Consider the following 20,544-nt stretch of genomic DNA (forward strand, 5'->3'; position numbering starts at 1 on the left):
CGATTCTAGTTTTGGGGGGGGATTGATAACTACATGAAAAATGTGTGTAATAAATCCCATCTAGGCGATAGGTATTGATGCACAGAGAGGACAGTTGCTGCCTCTCTGATGTCTATTCCGATGCAAACATCACACGAGCCCATGCTCTCATCTCTTCTGTGTGCACTCTGTACAAGTGATATGGGGCGAATTAATTCTTTCCCTCCATTGTGAGTATTACTATTATTAGACAGATGGAATGGGCTGCGGGCAGAGCTCCTGATGCTAGTGTCCGACATGTCCTGATGGCTGAATGAGAGATGTCATGGGGCTGGACTCTTTCTAAAAATGCCCCCAAATCTGCCAGCATTGAATGAGTTACTGTGATTCCATTCGGAACATGAGCTCCAGAGTGTTCAGATCATCGTCCCAATCACCCAGGAAATGTCTGCCTGATATTACTGGAATCAAATCCCGGGGATCTGGTTATAATGGCCAGGAGCAGAGGTTCGGAAAGGAAGATTGGGGTTTCATATTGCCAACTCCGCAGTCATTTGGGGGGGGTGTGTGCATGTATATATTTGTGTATGTATATATTTCTTTGTGTGTGTGTATACTTACATGTTATTACATACATATGTATATATAGATATACAAATGCAGTAAATATACATATATATTTAGTATACATATGCGTGTACATATATAAATATACATATAAAGAAATACATACGTGTGTGTGTGTATATACTATATATAATATAATACAGTATATATATAAAAATATGTATGTGTATGTATACATATATATCTATAATGGGGCCATACCTGCCTCTGTGTATATATACAGTTGTGGCCAAAAGTATTGACACCCCTGCAATTCTATCAGATAATACTCAGTTTCTTCCTGTAAATGATTGCAAACACAAATTCTTTGGTCTTATTATCTTCATTTAATTTGTCTTAAATGAAAAAAAAAACACAAGAGAATGAAGCAAAAAGTAAAACATTGATCATTTCACACAAAACTCCAAAAATGGGCCAGACAAAAGTATTGGCACCCTCAGCCTACTACTTGGTTGCACAACCTTTAGCCAAAATAACTGCGACCAACCGCTTCCGGTAACCATCAATGAGTTTCTTACAATGCTCTGCTGGAATTTTAGACCATTCTTCTTTGGCAAACTGCTCCAGGTCCCTGATATTAGAAGGGTGCCTTCTCCAAACTGCCATTTTTAGATCTCTCCACAGGTGTTCTATGGGATTCAGGTCTGGACTCATTGCTGGCCACCTTAGAAGTCTCCAGTGCTTTCTCTCAAACCATTTTCTAGTGCTCTTTGAAGTGTGTTTTGGGTCATTGTCATGCTGGAAGACCCATGACCTCTGAGGGAGACCCAGCTTTCTCACACTGGGCCCTACATTATGCTGCAAAATTTGTTGGTACTCTTCTGACTTCATAATGCCATGCACACGGACAAGCAGTCCAGTGCCAGAGGCAGCAAAGCAACCCCAAAACATCAGGGAACCTCCGCCATGTTTGACTGTAGGGACCGTGTTCTTTTCATTGAATGACTTTTTTTCTCCAGTAAACTCTATGTTGATGCCTTTGCCCAAAAAGCTCTACTTTTGTCTCATCTGACCAGAGAACATTCTTCCAAAACGTTTTAGGCTTTTTCAGATAAGTTTTGGCAAACTCCAGCCTGGCTTTTTATGTCTCGGGGTAAGAAGTGGGGTCTTCCTGGGTATCCTACCATACAGTCCCTTTTTATTCAGACGCCGACGGATAGTACGGGTTGACACTGTTGTACCCTTGGACTGCAGGGCAGCTTGAACTTGTTTGGATGTTAGTCGAGGTTCTTTATCCAACATCCGCACAATCTTGCATTGAAATCTCTTGTCAATTTTTCTTTTCCGGCCACATCTAGGGAGGTTAGCCACAGTGCCATGGGCTTTAAACTTCTTGATGACACTGCGCACGGTAGACACAGGAACATTCAGGTCTTTGGAGATGGACTTGTAGCCTTGAGATTGCTCATGCTTCCTCACAATTTGGTTTCTCAAGTCCTCAGACAGTTCTTTGGTCTTCTTTCTTTTCTCCATGCTCAATGTGGTACACACAAGGACACAGCACAGAGGTTGAGTCAACTTTAATCCATGTCAACTGGCTGCAAGTGTGATTTAGTTATTGCCAACACCTGTTAGGTGCCACAGGTAAGTTACAGGTGCTGTTAATTACACAAATTAGAGAAGCATCACATGATTTTTCGAACAGTGCCAATACTTTTGTCCACCCTCTTTTTATGTTTGGTGTGGAATTATATCCAATTTGGCTTTAGGACAATTCTTTTTGTGTTTTTACATTTCAGACAAATTAAATGAAGATAATAATACCAAAGAATTTGTGTTTGCAATCATTTTCAGGAAGAAACTGAGTATATCTGACAGAATTGCAGAGGTGTCAATACATTTGGCTACAACTATATATATGTATATATAATGGGGCCATACCTGGCTTTGTGTGTGTGTACATATATATATATATATATATATATATATATATATACTGTATATATACAGGGGCCATACCTGGCTTTGTGTGTGTATGTAAATATATATATATATATATATATATATATGTATATTGGGGCCATACCTGTCTTCGTATGCATGAGCACAGAACACACCTGTAATGTGGCGGTGGAGGGTCCCAGGGGGGCACACAATGGGGATTGCTGGCCACACTGCCCCCAGTGATTTGGGCAGTGCCAATTAGAAGCAGCTCAGGTTCTCCAGGCAGACGCACACCAATCACTGGTCCAGCTGTGCAGTGGGAACAGGTGGGGACATAAAAAGGACAATGGCTGGAGAGTGTTAGTAAGTGGTGTAGTATCAGGGAAGGAGCGGCCGTCATTAATTGGCAATTAGCAGTGATCCCTTTCTCGTCCTCCTCTCATGTGTGATCTGCCCCTTTGTCCCTGGCTGTGGCTGCGGAGCCGTCTGTTCCTCTCCTGGGTGACACAGACGCTTCAGACATCCTCAGCCTGTGTCACATGGACGACTACTACTCCCATCATCTACTCTCCCACATCACGTGGCCCACTACCCCTAGCACAAGCCATCAGCAGTTACTTTTTCCTCATTCACCTAAGATGTAGCAGAGCTGAGTTTGCCATTTGGTATAACCTCTGCAGGAGGCGGAGATTTCCACAATGCGGCGAAGAGAATTCCGGACCTTCCACCCTGAATGTCCAATGCCCCCAGATCTCCTGTGCTCAGTATTGTCTCATTACACAATGGCCGGCCTGAGCATATGGAGCCCCCATGTACCCCAACACTGGCAGCTCAGTGCCTCTGTATACTCATTGCCTCCACTCCAGAGCTCCTCAGAGTCCGACTGGCAACATTCACCTAACATGAAGCAAAGTCACTGATGGACACAGACACACTGTGCGATTACTACCCTGCACATAGGAGGCGAGATAGATAGACAGATAGATAGATAGATAGATAGATAGATAGATAGATATGAGATAGATAGATATGGGATAGATAGATAGATAGATAGATAGATAGATAGATAGATAGATAGATAGATAGATATGAGATAGATATGGGATAGATAGATAGATAGATATGGGATAGATAAATAGATAGATAGATAGATAGATAATAGATAGATAGATAGATATGAGATAGATAGATAGATAGATAGATAGATATGGGATAGATAGATAATAGATAGATAGATAGATAGATAGATAGATAGATAGATGATAGATAGATAGATAGATAATAGATAGATAGATAGATATGGGATAGATAAATAGATAGATAGATAGATAATAGATAGATAATAGATAGATAGATAGATAGATAGATAGATAGATAGATATGGGATAGATAGATAGATAGATAGATAGATATGGGATAGATAGATAGATAATAGATAGATAGATAGATATGGGATAGATAGATAATAGATAGATAGATAGATAGATAGATAGATAGATAGATAGATATGGGATAGATAGATAGATAGATAGATATGAGATAGATAGATATGGGATAGATAGATAGATAGATAGATATGAGATAGATAGATAGATGATACATAGATATGGGATAGATAGATATCAGATAGATAGATAGATAGATATGGGATAGATAGATATGAGATAGATAGATGGATAGATATGGGATAGATAGATAGATAGATAGATATGAGATAGATAGATATGGGATAGATAGATAGATAGATAGATAGATAGATATGAGATAGATAGATGATACATAGATATGGGATAGATAGATATCAGATAGATAGATAGATAGATAGATAGATATGGGATAGATAGATAGATAGATATGAGATAGATAGATGGATAGATATGGGATAGATAGATAGATAGATAGATAGATAGATAGATAGATATGAGATAGATATGGGATAGATAGATAGATAGATAGATAGATAGATATGAGATAGATAGATAGATGATACATAGATATGGGATAGATAGATATCAGATAGATAGATAGATAGATATGGGATAGATAGATAGATATGAGATAGATAGATGGATAGATATGGGATAGATAGATAGATAGATAGATAGATAGATAGATAGATAGATATGAGATAGATAGATATGGGATAGATAGATAGATAGCTAGATAGATAGATAGATAGATATGAGATAGATAGATGATACATAGATATGGGATAGATATATATCAGATAGATAGATAGATATGGGATAGATAGATAGATAGATAGATAGATATGAGATAGATAGATAGATAGATAGATAGATAGATAGATATGGGATAGATAGATAGATAGATAGATATGGGATAGATAGATAGATAGATAGAGAGATAGAGAGATAGATAGATATATATGGGATAGATATGGGATAGATAGATAGATAGATATATAGATATGGGATAGATATGGGATAGATAGATAGATAGATATATAGATAGATATGGGATAGATAGATAGATTGATATGGGATAGATAGATAGATAGATAGATAGATAGATAGATAGATAGATAGATATGGGATAGATAGATATGGGATAGATAGATAGATAGATAGACAGACAGACCGACAGACAGATAGAAGAGAGAGAGAGAGAGAGAGAGAGAGAGAGAGAGTGTAAAGAAAGGCCAAAACTATCATAATAAGAGAGAAAAGCTTTTGGGACAAACACCCTCTTAGTCCAATCTAATATAAACAGCCAGCCCTCCTAATAATGACAAAGGTTATTTTATGGAACCGAAACGTTGCCATAGGGGCTAATGAAATGGATTCCCACTCCCACCATCCCCTGCCTCCATCACTCCTGTACATTCAGAGCCACGAGCAGGAAACCATTTATTTGACGTGCAAGAATAAAACTCATCCATACATCAGGTCATCATCACTAGGGGGGATCTGCGCCCTGCACCAAGGGGACAGCGAACATTTGGGGGCCGTGGAGGACAAACACGGGGGAAATAAACTCTTCTGTGTCTATGTACAATAAATAGAATAATACAGATCCAAATAATAAATAGCTGTACACAAGTCATTGTCATGAGTGGGAGCAGCCACGGACACAGAACACAGGAGGCCAATTATTATAATACTCAAATCATAGTAATAAGAGGGGCATGCACGGCCCGGGGGCGCCAGCGGGACCCCCAGGGGTTGTAAACGTCTCCCCAGAGTCCGGCCCGGGGCAAGCTCTCCCGGCAGGTGATGTCAGTACAGACCCTTCTGCAGCGCTGGGCTCTGGCTCCTGGGGGGCTGCTCCCTGGGTGGGGGCAGCAGCTCCTCCTGCCCGGCTGGGGCCCCTCCACCGCTGGGGTCGTGCAGTTTGCGCACGTGTTTCTTCAGGTCGAAGTTCCTGCAGAAGCCCTTGCCGCAGGTGGGGCAGGTGAAGGGCTTCTTGTCGTTGTGGGTGTGCATGTGGAAGGTCAGGTTGTAGACCTGGTGGAAAGCCTTGTTACAGATATTGCACTTGAACTGCTTCTCCCCGCTGTGAGTGAGCTTGTGGTTCTTGTAATTCCCTGCAAGCATTTAATAAGAGCACCATTCACTTCAAGTGCTCATTCCCCAATTCACCCCCTGCCCATTCCCCACTCCACACTAATTCCAGAGGATCTCAGAGCCGCATCTCATACCAGACCCATCATTCACCAGAAGAACTGGCCCGGCATCGGAACACATCTCTCTGCCCACATACCCATCAGCACCATTCACCAGAAGAACTGGCCCGGCATCAGAACACATCTCCCTGCCCACATACCCCATCAGCACCATTCACCAGAGGAAATGGCCTGGCATCAGAACACATCTCCCTGCCCACATACCCATCAGCACCATTCACCAGAGGAACTGGCCTGGCATCAGAACACATCTCTCTGCCCACATACCCATCAGCATCATTCACCAGAAAAACTGTCCCGGCATCAGAACATATCTCCCTGCTCACATACCCATCAGCACCATTCACCAGAAAAACTGGCCCGGCATCAGAACACATCTCCCTGCCCACATACCCATCAGCACCATTCACCAGAGGAACTGGCCTGGCATCAGAACACATCTCTCTGCCCACATACCCATCAGCATCATTCACCAGAAAAACAGTCCCGGCATCAGAACACATCTCCCTGCCCACATACCCATCAGCACCATTCACCAGAGGAACTGGCCTGGCATCAGAACACATCTCTCTGCCCACATACCCATCAGCATCATTCACCAGAAAAACTGTCCCGGCATCAGTACATATCTCCCTGCTCACATACCCATCAGCACCATTCACCAGAAGAACTGGCCCGGCATCAGAACACATCTCCCTGCCCACATACCCATCAGCACCATTCACCAGAAGAACTGGCCCGGCATCAGAACACATTTCCCTGCCCACATTAAATGGAACCGAAATAAAATGCTCAGGAGATGTACCTTTCTGATGAAAGCCCTTCCCGCAGAATTCACACACAAAGGGCTTGTACCCCGCGTGGATCCGGGTGTGCGTGTTCAGCGTGGAGCTCCTGTTGAACGCCTTTCCGCACTGGTTACACTTATGCGGCTTTTCCTGGAGAAGAGTCGGCACAAAATCAGTGGGAAAATCACTTTTACAAAATAATTTCACAATAAAAAAAAATATGTTTACAAAAAAAAGAGCAATTTCCAAATCTCCAAACTGCTCATTAGAAGACGCAGACTTGAGTCAGAATCGCATCTGAAGTCAGCGGATTTTAAGAAATGGCTGTTTAGTTTAGAAATAATTCTCCTTATTTTTTGCAAAAAAACTATTATATAACTAGTACTACTAATAATATATACTGCTCAAAAAATAAAGGGAGCACTGTAACATGGGATGTGGCATTTTAGTGTCCCTTTATTTATTGTTTGAGCAGTATAGATATGGTTAGGAAATATGGGACCATTCTTTTACTCTCGATTTACATCATTATTATAATAATAAAGAATTGCATTATTATTTTAGGTATTCACCAAACTATTCATTTACTATGTGATACAATGTTATTTTATATCAAACTGATGATTCGCAAATTGCTGTCATTCGATGGAATTAGATTATGAGCTGTAAAAATACTAAGCTTAAACATTTAATATTATATTAATTTCAAATCAACATAACGAAGGATTTGTAGTATCAAAATCTAGAGATATTATCCAAAATGTCCGAATGCTGACATTTCATTCACAAGTGATGGCGCCGCTAATTACTGGTTAGGGGCACTGACGATAATTGCTCCATCAGTGATTAGAGGATGTTGTAAATAGTTATTACAGTTGGGATATTATTATTATTATTATTATTATTATTATTATAATAGTATTATTATTATAGTGTTGATATTATTGTTGTTGTTTTTATTATTACTGTCATTATATTATTATTATTATTATTATTACTGTTATAGTATTATTATTATTATTATTATTGTTATTATTACTATTATTATATTATTATTGTTAGAGTATTATTATTGTTGTTATTATTACTGTTATTATATTATTATTATTACTGTTAGAGTATTATTATTGTTGTTATTATTATTGTTATTATATTATTATTGTTATAGTATTATTGTTGTTATTATTACTGTTATTATATTATTATTATTATTACTGTTAGAGTATTATTATTATTATTATTGCTATTATTATTTTATTATTGTTATAGTATTATTATTGTTGTTATTATTACTATATAATAATAATAATACTTTCACATAGGAATAAGCTGCATACAAGCCCAATACCCCCAAATGCCATCCCTCCAATGCGCAAAAGCGCACAATACATTTTGTTATTGAATTTGTAGCAATTCTCATATTCTGATGTAACTTTTCTGATAATTAAACCGAGATGAATAATTGTACCTGTGTGTGGATGATCTTATGTCGGCATAGGGTACTAGCTTGGCGAAATCCTTTGCCACAAATCTTGCAAACAAATGGCCTGGCGCCTGTGTGCACTGGCATATGTCGGGTTAAGTTGTAATGTGCATTGAAGACCTTTAGAAGAGAAAATAAAATGGCATTTGTCATTGTGAAATCGGGAAACAATGCAGCAAGTGACCAGGACCAATATATAGGCGATCAGGATCATATCTGGGCATCAGGACAGTATCTGGGCATCAGGACCAGTATGTGGGCGATCAGGACCAGTATATGGGCGATCAGGATCATATCTGGGCATCAGGACAGTATCTGGTGATCAGGACCAGTATCTAGGGATCAGGACCAGTATCTGGGTGATCAGGACCAGTATCTGGGTGATCAGGACCAGTATCTGGGTGATCAGGACCAGTATCTGGGGATCAGGATCAGTATCTGGGGATCAGGACCAGTATCTGGGTGATCAGGACAGTATCTGGTGATCAGGACCAGTATCTGGGCGATCAGGACCAGTATCTGGGTGATCAGGACCAGTATCTGGGTGATCAGGACCAGTATCTGGGGATCAGGACCAGTATCTGGGGATCAGGACCAGTATCTGGGTGATCAGGACCAGTATCTGGGGATCAGGACCAGTATCTGGGGATCAGGACCAGTATCTGGGGATCAGGACCAGTATCTGGGTGATCAGGACCAGTATCTGGGGATCAGGACCAGTATCTGGGGATCAGGACCAGTATCTGGGTGATCAGGACCAGTATCTGGGGATCAGGACCAGTATCTGGGGATCAGGACCAGTATCTGGGGATCAGGACCAGTATCTGGGTGATCAGGACCAGTATCTGGGTGATCAGGACCAGTATCTGGGGATCAGGACCAGTATCTGGGGATCAGGACCAGTATCTGGGGATCAGAACCAGTATCTGGGGATCAGGACCAGTATCTGGGGATCAGGACCAGTATCTGGGGATCAGGACCAGTATCTGGGTGATCAGGACCAGTATCTGGGTGATCAGGACCAGTATCTGGGGATCAGGACCAGTATCTGGGTGATCAGGACCAGTATCTGGGGATCAGGACCAGTATCTGGGGATCAGGACCAGTATCTGGGGATCAGGACCAGTATCTGGGCGATCAGGATCAGTATCTGGGGATCAGGACCAGTATCTGGGTGATCAGGACCAGTATCTGGGGATCAGGACAGTATCTGGGGATCAGGACCAGTATCTGGGGATCAGGACAGTATCTGGGGATCAGGACCAGTATCTGGGTGATCAGGACCAGTATCTGGGCGATCAGGATCAGTATCTGGGGATCAGGACCAGTATCTGGGTGATCAGGACCAGTATCTGGGGATCAGGACAGTATCTGGGGATCAGGACCAGTATCTGGGGATCAGGACAGTATCTGGGGATCAGGACCAGTATCTGGGGATCAGGACCAGTATCTGGGTGATCAGGACCAGTATCTGGGGATCAGGACCAGTATCTGGGTGATCAGGACCAGTATCTGGGTGATCAGGACCAGTATCTGGGGATCAGGACCAGTATCTGGGGATCAGGACCAGTATCTGGTGATCAGGACCAGTATCTGGGTGATCAGGACCAGTATCTGGTGATCAGGACCAGTATCTGGTGATCAGGACCAGTATCTGGGGATCAGGACCAGTATCTGGGGATCAGGACCAGTATCTGGGGATCAGGACCAGTATCTGGGGATCAGGACCAGTATCTGGGCTACTTGCCTTGCCACACACTTCGCAGGTGAACACTTTGGGCTTGTTACTGGGAGAGGAGCTGCTGAACTTGCCGGATGATTTGTAAGCGATTTTGTCGCACAGGCTTTGGGCGCTCTCCTTCATGTAGTGCTGGAACTGCGCCTGGGACAGGTCTTTGAAGGTCACCCCTGATGGATACTTCTCCGCCGCTGGGACTACGAGTTTGTTCCTTTCTGCCAGGTAGGACTTCGGAGGTGGGTGCAGGGGGGAGCCCAGGAAGTAAGAGGCCACTGGGTGGATGTTTATGCTGGCAGCAGGGTGGCAGGGGGCATCGCCTCGGTTGAAGTAGCACAGAGCTGCGCCCATAGCGTGGAATGACGAGTGATTGACCACCCGAGGTCGGACAAGCTTGTACTGCTGAAGAGGGGGAAAGTCTCCTTTTAAAGCCACAGCGCAGTTGAGCAGCTCGTTGCAGCTGAAGGATGGCGCCGAGTCCTGGTGGGTCTTCCTCAGCTCGGCACTAGTGATCCCCAGTTTGGGGCAATGCTCATAAGTGACCGGTACAAATGGGATCATGCAGGGGATGGAGGAGGAGTTGAGGTGAAGGGCTTGTTTCTGCTCCCCCTTGTGCCCAGAACCCTGCCAGAAACTTGGCACCGGGAGACATTTGGGTTCTGGAGTCCTTGACATAATCCTCTCAATAGAGAAGGCGAGGGGCTTGGAGCTGCTGATCATGGTGACTCTGCTGGACAGATGTTCTCTGCCGGAAAATCCTGCAGCTCCTCGGAGTTGTAGACTATCGTCCATGTCCTTCCTGAGCAAAGAGTTGTCTTCTTCCGAGACTCCACCGTCCCCGCTTGTCATTGATGGGCAGGGAGTGGGACAGTCATGGTCTTCCTGGTGATGCAGCGCCCCGCTCCGCGCAGCCTAGTGGCAGGCGCCAATCCCGAGCACATGACGCGGAGCCGCAGTGACACCGGAGCAGTCACTCCTCATTGCTCCCGGGCCGCGCCAACCGCTCACTTCCAAGAGGAGAAGGGAAACCAGATCATTGCTCAATTCGGTTCCAACAGTCAAAAGAAAAAAAAGTTTTTTTTTCCCTTTTCTTTTTTCCTCTCTCTTTTTTTCTTGTGGCAGGCTACTACTTTTATTGGAGATTCGAGTCCCCCGCCCAGAGAGGAGGAGGCTGCGATCTGCAGGGCCGGGGATCAACATGACATCATCCGGCGAGAGCAGAGGGGGTCGCGCTGTGTTTATCCCACCAGCCTCCTCCGAGGGTCTGCTGCTGACAGCCCAATGGGCGCCTCTGCCACCAGCAGTAGGGGGATACACAGGTGGGCAAGGAGAGCTGGGGCCGAGGCTCCGTGCCCACTGGTGGCAGAAGTCTGCTGCTCCGGTGTAAGGTCAGCAACACACCCCAGCTCATGGCCAGCTGCCAGGGCTCCAAGAACAGGGGGCAAATCCCCGAAATACCCCCATACAATATATAATCTACACATGTACATGAGACAGCAGGGTCTGTGTCATAATAATGGTCCACATCCCATAATCATCTCACATCTATCTATCTATCTATCTATCAAACTATCTATCTATCTATCTATCTATCTATCTTTCATATATTCACATATCTATATGATCTAGTTCTCATATTCACCTACTGTATATCTCTATGTCTCATATATCTATTTCTAATATATATGTATATATATATATGCTGTATGTATTCATCCATTTCTCTCACTATCATAAGCATTTGTAAAATATTTTGGAGCTGTGAGTGCAACTTATAATCTTTTACTTTTAGCAGAATGCAGAGTTGTGATTTTGTTTCTTCTCATGTCCAGCCATGACCTCCCATGTAGCTGCTGGCTTCTGCCCCTCTTCCAGGACCTCGCTGCCTCCCTGGTTTCGGTGGGATGCCCAGGACAGGGTATGGGAGTACCTGTGTCTTAGGGGAGCCGCAGTGTTATAGCTGGGGGCTTTCTTCAGCCTCTCATGTTGTATAGTGGTCGTTTTCCTGAGCAGCAGACAAAGGCCGAGCCGGAGCTGAGCAGCAGATGGATCTTATTCTTAGCTAATACTTTAATTGCCGCCTTCTCCAAGTATCGGATTCACAATGCTGCGTTATGTGGCCTGGACGTTTATACAACCTGTTGGATATGATGAGATTTGTGCCCATAGCGGGCAATGTGCCATAGCTAGGACAGCGACGTAACGATCACTGCGACCACCAGATGTCAAGAAAACAATCGCCGCTCTCTGTTCACTTCAGTCTCCCCGTATCCTCTCTGTATCCTCTCTGTACTCTTTCTGTACTCTCCCTATATTCTCTTAATATTTTCTATGTATCCTCTCTGTATCCTCTGTATTCTCTCTGTATTCTCCCTGTATTCTCCCTATATTCTCTTAATATTTTCTATGTATCCTCTCTGTATCCTCTGTATTCTCTCTGTATTCTCTCTGTATTCTCCCTGTATTCTCTCTGTATTCTCTCTGTATTCTCTCTGTATTCTCTCTGTATTCTCCCTATATTCTCTCTGTATTCTCTCTGTATTCTCTCTATATTCTCTCTGTATTCTCTCTGTATTCTCCCTATATTCTCTCTGTATTCTCTCTGTATTCTCCCTATATTCTCTCTGTATTCTCCCTGTATTCTCTCTGTATTCTCTCTGTATTCTCTCTATATTCTCTCTGTATTCTCTCTGTATTCTCCCTATATTCTCTCTGTATTCTCTCTGTATTCTCTCTATATTCTCTCTGTATTCTCTCTGTATTCTCCCTATATTCTCTCTGTATTCTCTCTGTATTCTCTCTGTATTCTCTCTGTATTCTCCCTATATTCTCTCTGTATTCTCTCTGTATTCTCCCTGTATTCTCCCTGTATTCTCTCTGTATTCTCTCTGTATCCTCTCTGTATCCTCTGTATTCTCCCTATATTCTCTCTGTATTCTCCCTGTATTCCCTCTGTATTCTCTCTGTATTCTCTCTGTATTCTCTCTGTATTCTCCCTATATTCTCTCTGTATTCTCTCTGTATTCTCCCTGTATTCTCTCTGTATTCTCTCTGTATTCTCTCTATATTCTCTCTGTATTCTCTCTGTATTCTCCCTATATTCTCTCTGTATTCTCTCTGTATTCTCTCTGTATTCTCTCTATTCTCTCCGTATTCTCCCTATATTCTCTCTGTATTCTCTCTGTATTCTCTCTGTATTCTCTCTGTATTCTCTCTATTCTCTCCGTATTCTCCCTATATTCTCTCTGTATTCTCCCTGTATTCTCTCTGTATTCTCTCTGTATTCTCTCTATATTCTCTCTGTATTCTCTCTGTATTCTCCCTATATTCTCTCTGTATTCTCTCTGTATTCTCTCTGTATTCTCTCTGTATTCTCTCTATTCTCTCCGTATTCTCCCTATATTCTCTCTGTATTCTCCCTGTATTCTCTCTGTATTCTCTCTGTATTCTCTCTATTCTCTCCGTATTCTCCCTATATTCTCTCTGTATTCTCCCTGTATTCTCTCTGTATTCTCTCTGTATTCTCTCTATATTCTCTCTGTATTCTCTCTGTATTCTCTCTATTCTCTCCGTATTCTCCCTATATTCTCTCTGTATTCTCCCTGTATTCTCTCTGTATTCTCTCTGTATTCTCTCTATTCTCTCCGTATTCTCCCTATATTCTCTCTGTATTCTCCCTGTATTCTCTCTGTATTCTCTCTGTATTCTCTCTATATTCTCTCTGTATTCTCCCTATATTCTCTCTGTATTCTCCCTGTATTCTCTTTGTATTCTCTCTGTATTCTCCCTGTATTCTCCCTGTATTCTCTCTGTATTCTCCCTATATTCTCTCTGTATTCTCCCTATATTCTCTCTGTATTCTCCCTATATTCTCCCTGTATCCTCTGTGTTCTCTCTGTATTCTCCCTGTATTCTTTCTGTATTCTCCCTATATTCTCTATGTATTCTTTTTGTATTCTCTCTATATTCTCTCTGTATTCTCTCTGTATTCTCCCTATATTCTCTCTGTATTCTCCCTATATTCTCTCTGTATTCTCCCTATATTCTCCCTGTATCCTCTGTGTTCTCTCTGTATTCTCCCTGTATTCTTTCTGTATTCTCCCTATATTCTCTATGTATTCTTTTTGTATTCTCTCTATATTCTCTCTGTATTCTCCCTGTATTCTCCCTGTATTCTCTCTGTATTCTCCCTATATTCTCTCTGTATTCTCTCTGTATTCTCCCTATATTCTCTCTGTATTCTCCCTATATTCTCCCTGTATCCTCTGTGTTCTCTCTGTATTCTCCCTGTATTCTTTCTGTATTCTCCCTATATTCTCTATGTATTCTTTTTGTATTCTCTCTATATTCTCTCTGTATTCTCTCTGTATTCTCCCTATATTCTCTCTGTATTCTCTCTGTATTCTCTTTGTATTCTCTCTGTATTCTCTCTGTATTCTCCCTGTATTCTCTCTGTATTCTCCCTATATTCTCTTTGTATTCTCCCTGTATTCTCTCTGTATTCTCCCTATATTCTCTCTGTATTCTCTTAATATTCTCTCTGTATTCTCCCTATATTCTCCCTGTATCCTCTGTGTTCTCTCTGTATTCTCCCTGTATTCTTTCTGTATTCTCCCTATATTCTCTATGTATTCTTTTTGTATTCTCTCTATATTCTCTCTGTATTCTCTCTGTATTCTCCCTATATGCTCTCTGTATTCTCCCTATATTCTCTCTGCATTCTCTCTGTATTCTCCCTATATTCTCTCTGTATTCTCTTAATATTCTCTCTGTATTCTCCCTATATTCTCCCTGTATCCTCTGTATTCTCTCTGTATTCTCCCTGTATTCTCTTTGTATTCTCTCTGTATTCTCCCTATATTATCTCTGTATTCTCCCTGTATTCTCTTAATATTCTCCCTGTATTCTCTCTGTATTTTCCCTGTATTCTCTCTGTATTCTCCCTGTATTCTCTCTGTATTCTCTTACTATTCTCTCTGTATTCTCCCTGTATCCTCTGTATTCTCTCTGTATTCTCCCTGTATTCTCTTTGTATTCTCTCTGTATTCTCCCTATATTATCTCTGTATTCTCCCTGTATTCTCTTAATATTCTCCCTGTATTCTCTCTGTATTCTCTCTGTATTTTCCCTGTATTCTCTCTGTATTCTCCCTATATTCTCTCTGTATTCTCCCTGTATTCTCTCTGTATTCTCCCTATATTCTCTCTGTATTCTCTTAATATTCTCTCTGTATTCTCCCTATATTCTCCCTGTATCCTCTGTATTCTCTCTGTATTCTCCCTGTATTCTTTCTGTATTCTCCCTATATTCTCTATGTATTCTCTTTGTATTCTCTCTATATTCTCTCTGTATTCTCTCTGTATTCTCCCTATATGCTCTCTGTATTCTCCCTATATTCTCTCTGTATTCTCTCTGTATTCTCCCTATATTCTCTCTGTATTCTCCCTATATTCTCTCTGTATTCTCTCTGTATTCTCTTAATATTCTCTCTGTATTCTCCCTATATTCTCCCTGTATCCTCTGTATTCTCTCTGTATTCTCCCTGTATTCTCTTTGTATTCTCTCTGTATTCTCCCTATATTATCTCTGTATTCTCCCTGTATTCTCTTAATATTCTCCCTGTATTCTCTCTGTATTCTCTCTGTATTTTCCCTGTATTCTCTCTGTATTCTCCCTGTATTCTCTCTGTATTCTCTTACTATTCTCTCTGTATTCTCCCTGTATCCTTTGTATTCTCTCTGTATTCTCTCTGTATTCTCCCTGTATTCTCCCTGTATTCTCTCTGTATTCTCCCTATATTCTCTCTGTATTCTCCCTATATTCTCTCTGTATTCTCCCTGTATCCTCTGTATTCTCTCTGTATTCTCCCTGTATTCTCTTTGTATTCTCTCTGTATTCTCCCTATATTATCTCTGTATTCTCTCTGTATTCTCCCTGTATTCTCTTAATATTCTCCCTGTATCCTCTGTATTCTCTCTGTATTCTCCCTGTATTCTCTCTGTATTCTCTCTGTATTCTCTTAATATTTTCTCTGTATTCTCCCTGTATCCTTTGTATTCTCTCTATTCTCTCTGTATTCTCCCTATATTATCTCTGTATTCTCCCTGTATTCTCTCTGTATTCTCCCTGTATTCTCTCTGTATTCTCTCTGTGTTCTCTCTATATTCTCTCTGTATTCTCCCTATATTCTCTCTGTATTCTCCCTGTATTCTCCCTGTATTCTCTTTGTATTCTCTCTGTATTCTCCCTATATTATCTCTGTATTCTCTCTGTATTCTCCCTGTATTCTCTCTGTATTCTCCCTATATTCTCTCTGTATTCTCCCTGTATTCTCTCTGTATTCTCCCTATATTCTCTCTGTATTCTCCCTATATTCTCTCTGTATTCTCTTAATATTCTCTCTGTATTCTCCCTGTATCCTCTGTATTCTCTCTGTATTCTCCCTGTATTCTTTCTATATTCTCCCTATATTCTCTATGTATTCTCTTTGTATTCTCTCTGTATTCTCTCTGTATTCTCCCTATATGCTCTCTGTATTCTCCCTATATTCTCTCTGTATTCTCTCTGTATTCTCCTTATATTCTCTCTGTATTCTCCCTATATTCTCTCTGTATTCTCTTAATATTCTCTAGGATTCTCCCTATATTCTCCCTGTATCCTCTGTATTCTCTCTGTATTCTCCCTGTATTCTCTTTGTATTCTCTCTGTATTCTCCCTATATTATCTCTGTATTCTCCCTGTATTCTCTTAATATTCTCCCTGTATTCTCTCTGTATTCTCTCTGTATTTTCCCTGTATTCTCTCTGTATTCTCCCTGTATTCTCTCTGTATTCGCTTACTATTCTCTCCGTATTCTCCCTGTATCCTTTGTATTCTCTCTGTATTCTCTCTGTATTCTCCCTGTATTCTCCCTGTATTCTCTCTGTATTCTCCCTATATTCTCTCTGTATTCTCTCTGTATTCTCCCTATATTCTCTCTGTATTCTCCCTGTATCCTCTGTATTCTCTCTGTATTCTCCCTGTATTCTCTTTGTATTCTCTCTGTATTCTCCCTATATTATCTCTGTATTCTCTCTGTATTCTCCCTGTATTCTCTTAATATTCTCCCTGTATCCTCTGTATTCTCTCTGTATTCTCCCTGTATTCTCTCTGTATTCTCTCTGTATTCTCTTAATATTCTCTCTGTATTCTCCCTGTATCCTCTGTATTCTCCCTGTATTCTCCCTGTATTCTCTTTGTATTCTCTCTGTATTCTCCCTATATTATCTCTGTATTCTCTCTGTATTCTCCCTATATTCTCTCTGTATTCTTCCTGTATTCTCCCTGTATTCTCTCTGTATTCTCTTTGTATTCTCTCTATATTCTCTCTGTATTCTCCCTATACTCTCTGTATTCTCCCTATATTCTCTCTGTATTCTCCCTATATTCTCTCTGTATTCTCCCTATATTCTCTCTGTATTTTCCCTGTATTCTCTCTGTATTCTCTTAATATTCTCTCTGTATTCTCCCTATATTCTCCCGTATCCTCTGTATTCTCTCTGTATTCTCCCTGTATTCTCCCTTCATTCTCTTTGTATTCTCTCTGTATTCTCCCTGTATTATCTCTGTATTCTCTCTGTATTCTCTCTGTATTCTCCCTGTATTCTCTCTGTATTCTCTTAATATTCTCTCTGTATTCTCCCTATATTCTCCCTGTATCCTCTGTATTCTCCCTGTATTCTCTTTGTATTCTCTCTGTATTCTCCCTATATTATCTCTGTATTCACCCTGTATTCTCTTACTATTCTCCCTGTATCCTCTGTATTCTCCCTGTATTCTCTCTGTATTCTCCCTGTATTCTCTTTGTATTCTCTCTGTATTCTCTCTGTATTCTCCCTATATTCTCTCTGTATTCTCTCTGTATTGTCTCTGTATTCTCCCTGTATTCTCCCTGTATTCTCTTTGTATTATCTCTGTATTCTCCCTATATTATCTCTGTATTCTCTCTGTATTCTCCCTGTATTCTCTTAATATTCTCCCTGTATCCTCTGTATTCTCCCTGTATTCTCTCTGTATTCTCTCTCTATTCTCCTTGTATTCTCCCTGTATTCTCTTAATATTCTCTCTGTATTCTCTCTCTATTCTCCCTGTATCCTCTGTATTCTCTTTCTATCCCCTGTATTCTCCCATTATCCTCTGTATTCTCTCTGTATTCTCTCTGTATTCTCCCTGTATTCTCCCTGTATTCTCCCTATATTCTCTCTGTATCCTCTGTATTCTCTCTGTATTCTCCCTGTATTCTCTCTGTATTCTCCCTGTATTCTCCCTGTATTCTCCCTGTATTCTCCCTATATTCTCTCTGTATTCTCTCTGTATTGTCTCTGTATTCTCCCTGTATTCTCCCTGTATTCTCTTTGTATTCTCTCTGTATTCTCCCTATATTATCTCTGTATTCTCTCTGTATTCTCCCTGTATTCTCTTAATATTCTCCCTGTATCCTCTGTATTCTACCTGTATTCTCTCTGTATTCTCTCTCTATTCTCCCTGTATTCTCTCTGTATTCTCCCTGTATTCTCTCTGTATTCTCTTAATATTCTCTCTGTATTCTCCCTGTATCCTCTGTATTCTCTCTGTATTCTCCCTGTATTCTCCCTGTATTCTCTTTGTATTCTCTCTGTATCTCCCTATATTATCTCTGTATTCTCTCTGTATTCTCCCTATATTCTCTCTGTATTCTTCCTGTATTCTCCCTGTATTCTCTCTGTATTCTCTTTGTATTCTCTCTATATTCTCTCTGTATTCTCCCTATATTCTCTGTATTCTCCCTATATTCTCTCTGTATTCTCTCTGTATTCTCCCTATATTCTCCCTATATTATCTCTGTATTCTCCCTGTATTCTCTCTGTATTCTCTTAATATTCTCTCTGTATTCTCCCGTATCCTCTGTATTCTCTCTGTATTCTCCCTGTATTCTCCCTTTATTCTCTTTGTATTCTCTCTGTATTCTCCCTATATTATCTCTGTATTCTCTCTGTATTCTCTCTGTATTCTCCCTGTATTCTCTCTGTATTCTCTTAATATTCTCTCTGTATTCTCCCTATATTATCCCTGTATCCTCTGTATTCTCCCTGTATTTTCCCTGTATTCTCTTTGTATTCTCTCTGTATTCTCCCTATATTATCTATGTATTCTCCCTGTATTCTCTTAATATTCTCCCTGTATCCTCTGTATTCTCTCTGTATTCTCCCTGTATTCTCCCTGTATTCTCTTTGTATTCTCTCTGTATTCTCTCTGTATTCTCCCTATATTCTCTCTGTATTCTCTCTGTATTGTCTCTGTATTCTCCCTGTATTCTCCCTGTATTCTCTTTGTATTCTCTCTGTATTCTCCCTATATTATCTCTGTATTCTCTCTGTATTCTCCCTGTATTCTCTTAATATTCTCCCTGTATCCTCTGTATTCTCCCTGTATTCTCTCTGTATTCTCTCTCTATTCTCCCTGTATTCTCTCTGTATTGTCCCTGTATTCTCTCTTTATTCGCTCTGTATTCTCTCTGTATTCTCCCTATATTCTCTCTGTATTCTCTCTGTATTCTCCCTATATTCTCTCTGCATTCTCTTTGTATTCTCTCTTTATTCTCCCTGTATTCTCTCTATATTCTCTCTGTATTCTCTCTGTATTCTCCCTGTATTCTCTTTGTATTCTCTCTGTATTCTCTCTCTCTATTCTCCCTGTATCCTCTGTATTCTCTTTCTATCCCCTGTATTCTCCCTGTATCCTCTGTATTCTCTCTGTATTCTCTCTGTATTCTCCCTGTATTCTCCCTGTATTCTCCCTATATTATCTCTGTATTCTCTCTGTATTCTCTTAATATTCTCTCTGTATTCTCTCTCTATTCTCCCTGTATCCTCTGTATTCTCTTTCTATCCCCTGTATTCTCCCTGTATCCTCTGTATTCTCTCTGTATTCTCTCTGTATTCTCCCTGTATTCTCCCTGTATTCTCGCTGTATTCTCCCTATATTCTCTCTGTATTCTCTCTGTATTCTCCCTGTATTCTCTTTGTATTCTCTCTGTATTCTCTCTCTATTCTCCCTGTATCCTCTGTATTCTCTTTCTATCCCCTGTATTCTCCCTGTATCCTCTGTATTCTCTCTGTATTCTCTCTGTATTCTCCTTGTATTCTCTCTGTATTCTCCCTATATTATCTCTGTATTCTCCCTGTATTCTCTTAATATTCTCTCTGTATTCTCTCTCTATTCTCCCTGTATCCTCTGTATTCTCTTTCTATCCCCTGTATTCTCCCTTTATCCTCTGTATTCTCTCTGTATTCTCTCTGTATTCTCCCTGTATTCTCCCTGTATTCTCGCTGTATTCTCCCTATATTCTCTCTGTATCCTCTGTATTCTCTCTGTATTCTTCCTG

The 20,544-nt window shown here is 40.9% G+C and overlaps 1 protein-coding gene across 1 annotated transcript; it reads right to left on the reverse strand.

Annotated features, from left to right (window-relative positions):
- Window positions 1–5,343: 5,343 nt before the first annotated feature.
- On the reverse strand, window positions 5,344–11,269 carry FEZF1 (FEZ family zinc finger 1). The gene is made up of 4 exons (XM_073573387.1): window positions 10,155–11,269; window positions 8,393–8,527; window positions 6,942–7,074; window positions 5,344–6,037 (listed from the first exon to the last, which is right to left on the reverse strand). Exons 1-4 carry the CDS (start codon window positions 10,989–10,991, stop codon window positions 5,730–5,732), a joined length of 1,413 nt encoding a protein of 470 aa, XP_073429488.1. The 5' UTR covers window positions 10,992–11,269; the 3' UTR covers window positions 5,344–5,729.
- Between the last annotated feature and the right edge of the window lie 9,275 nt (window positions 11,270–20,544).

Source organism: Dendrobates tinctorius, unplaced genomic scaffold (genome assembly GCF_039654945.1).
Source record: "Dendrobates tinctorius isolate UK_male_01 unplaced genomic scaffold, ASM3965494v1 ptg000035l, whole genome shotgun sequence".
In the NCBI taxonomy this organism is placed as follows: domain Eukaryota; kingdom Metazoa; phylum Chordata; class Amphibia; order Anura; family Dendrobatidae; genus Dendrobates; species Dendrobates tinctorius.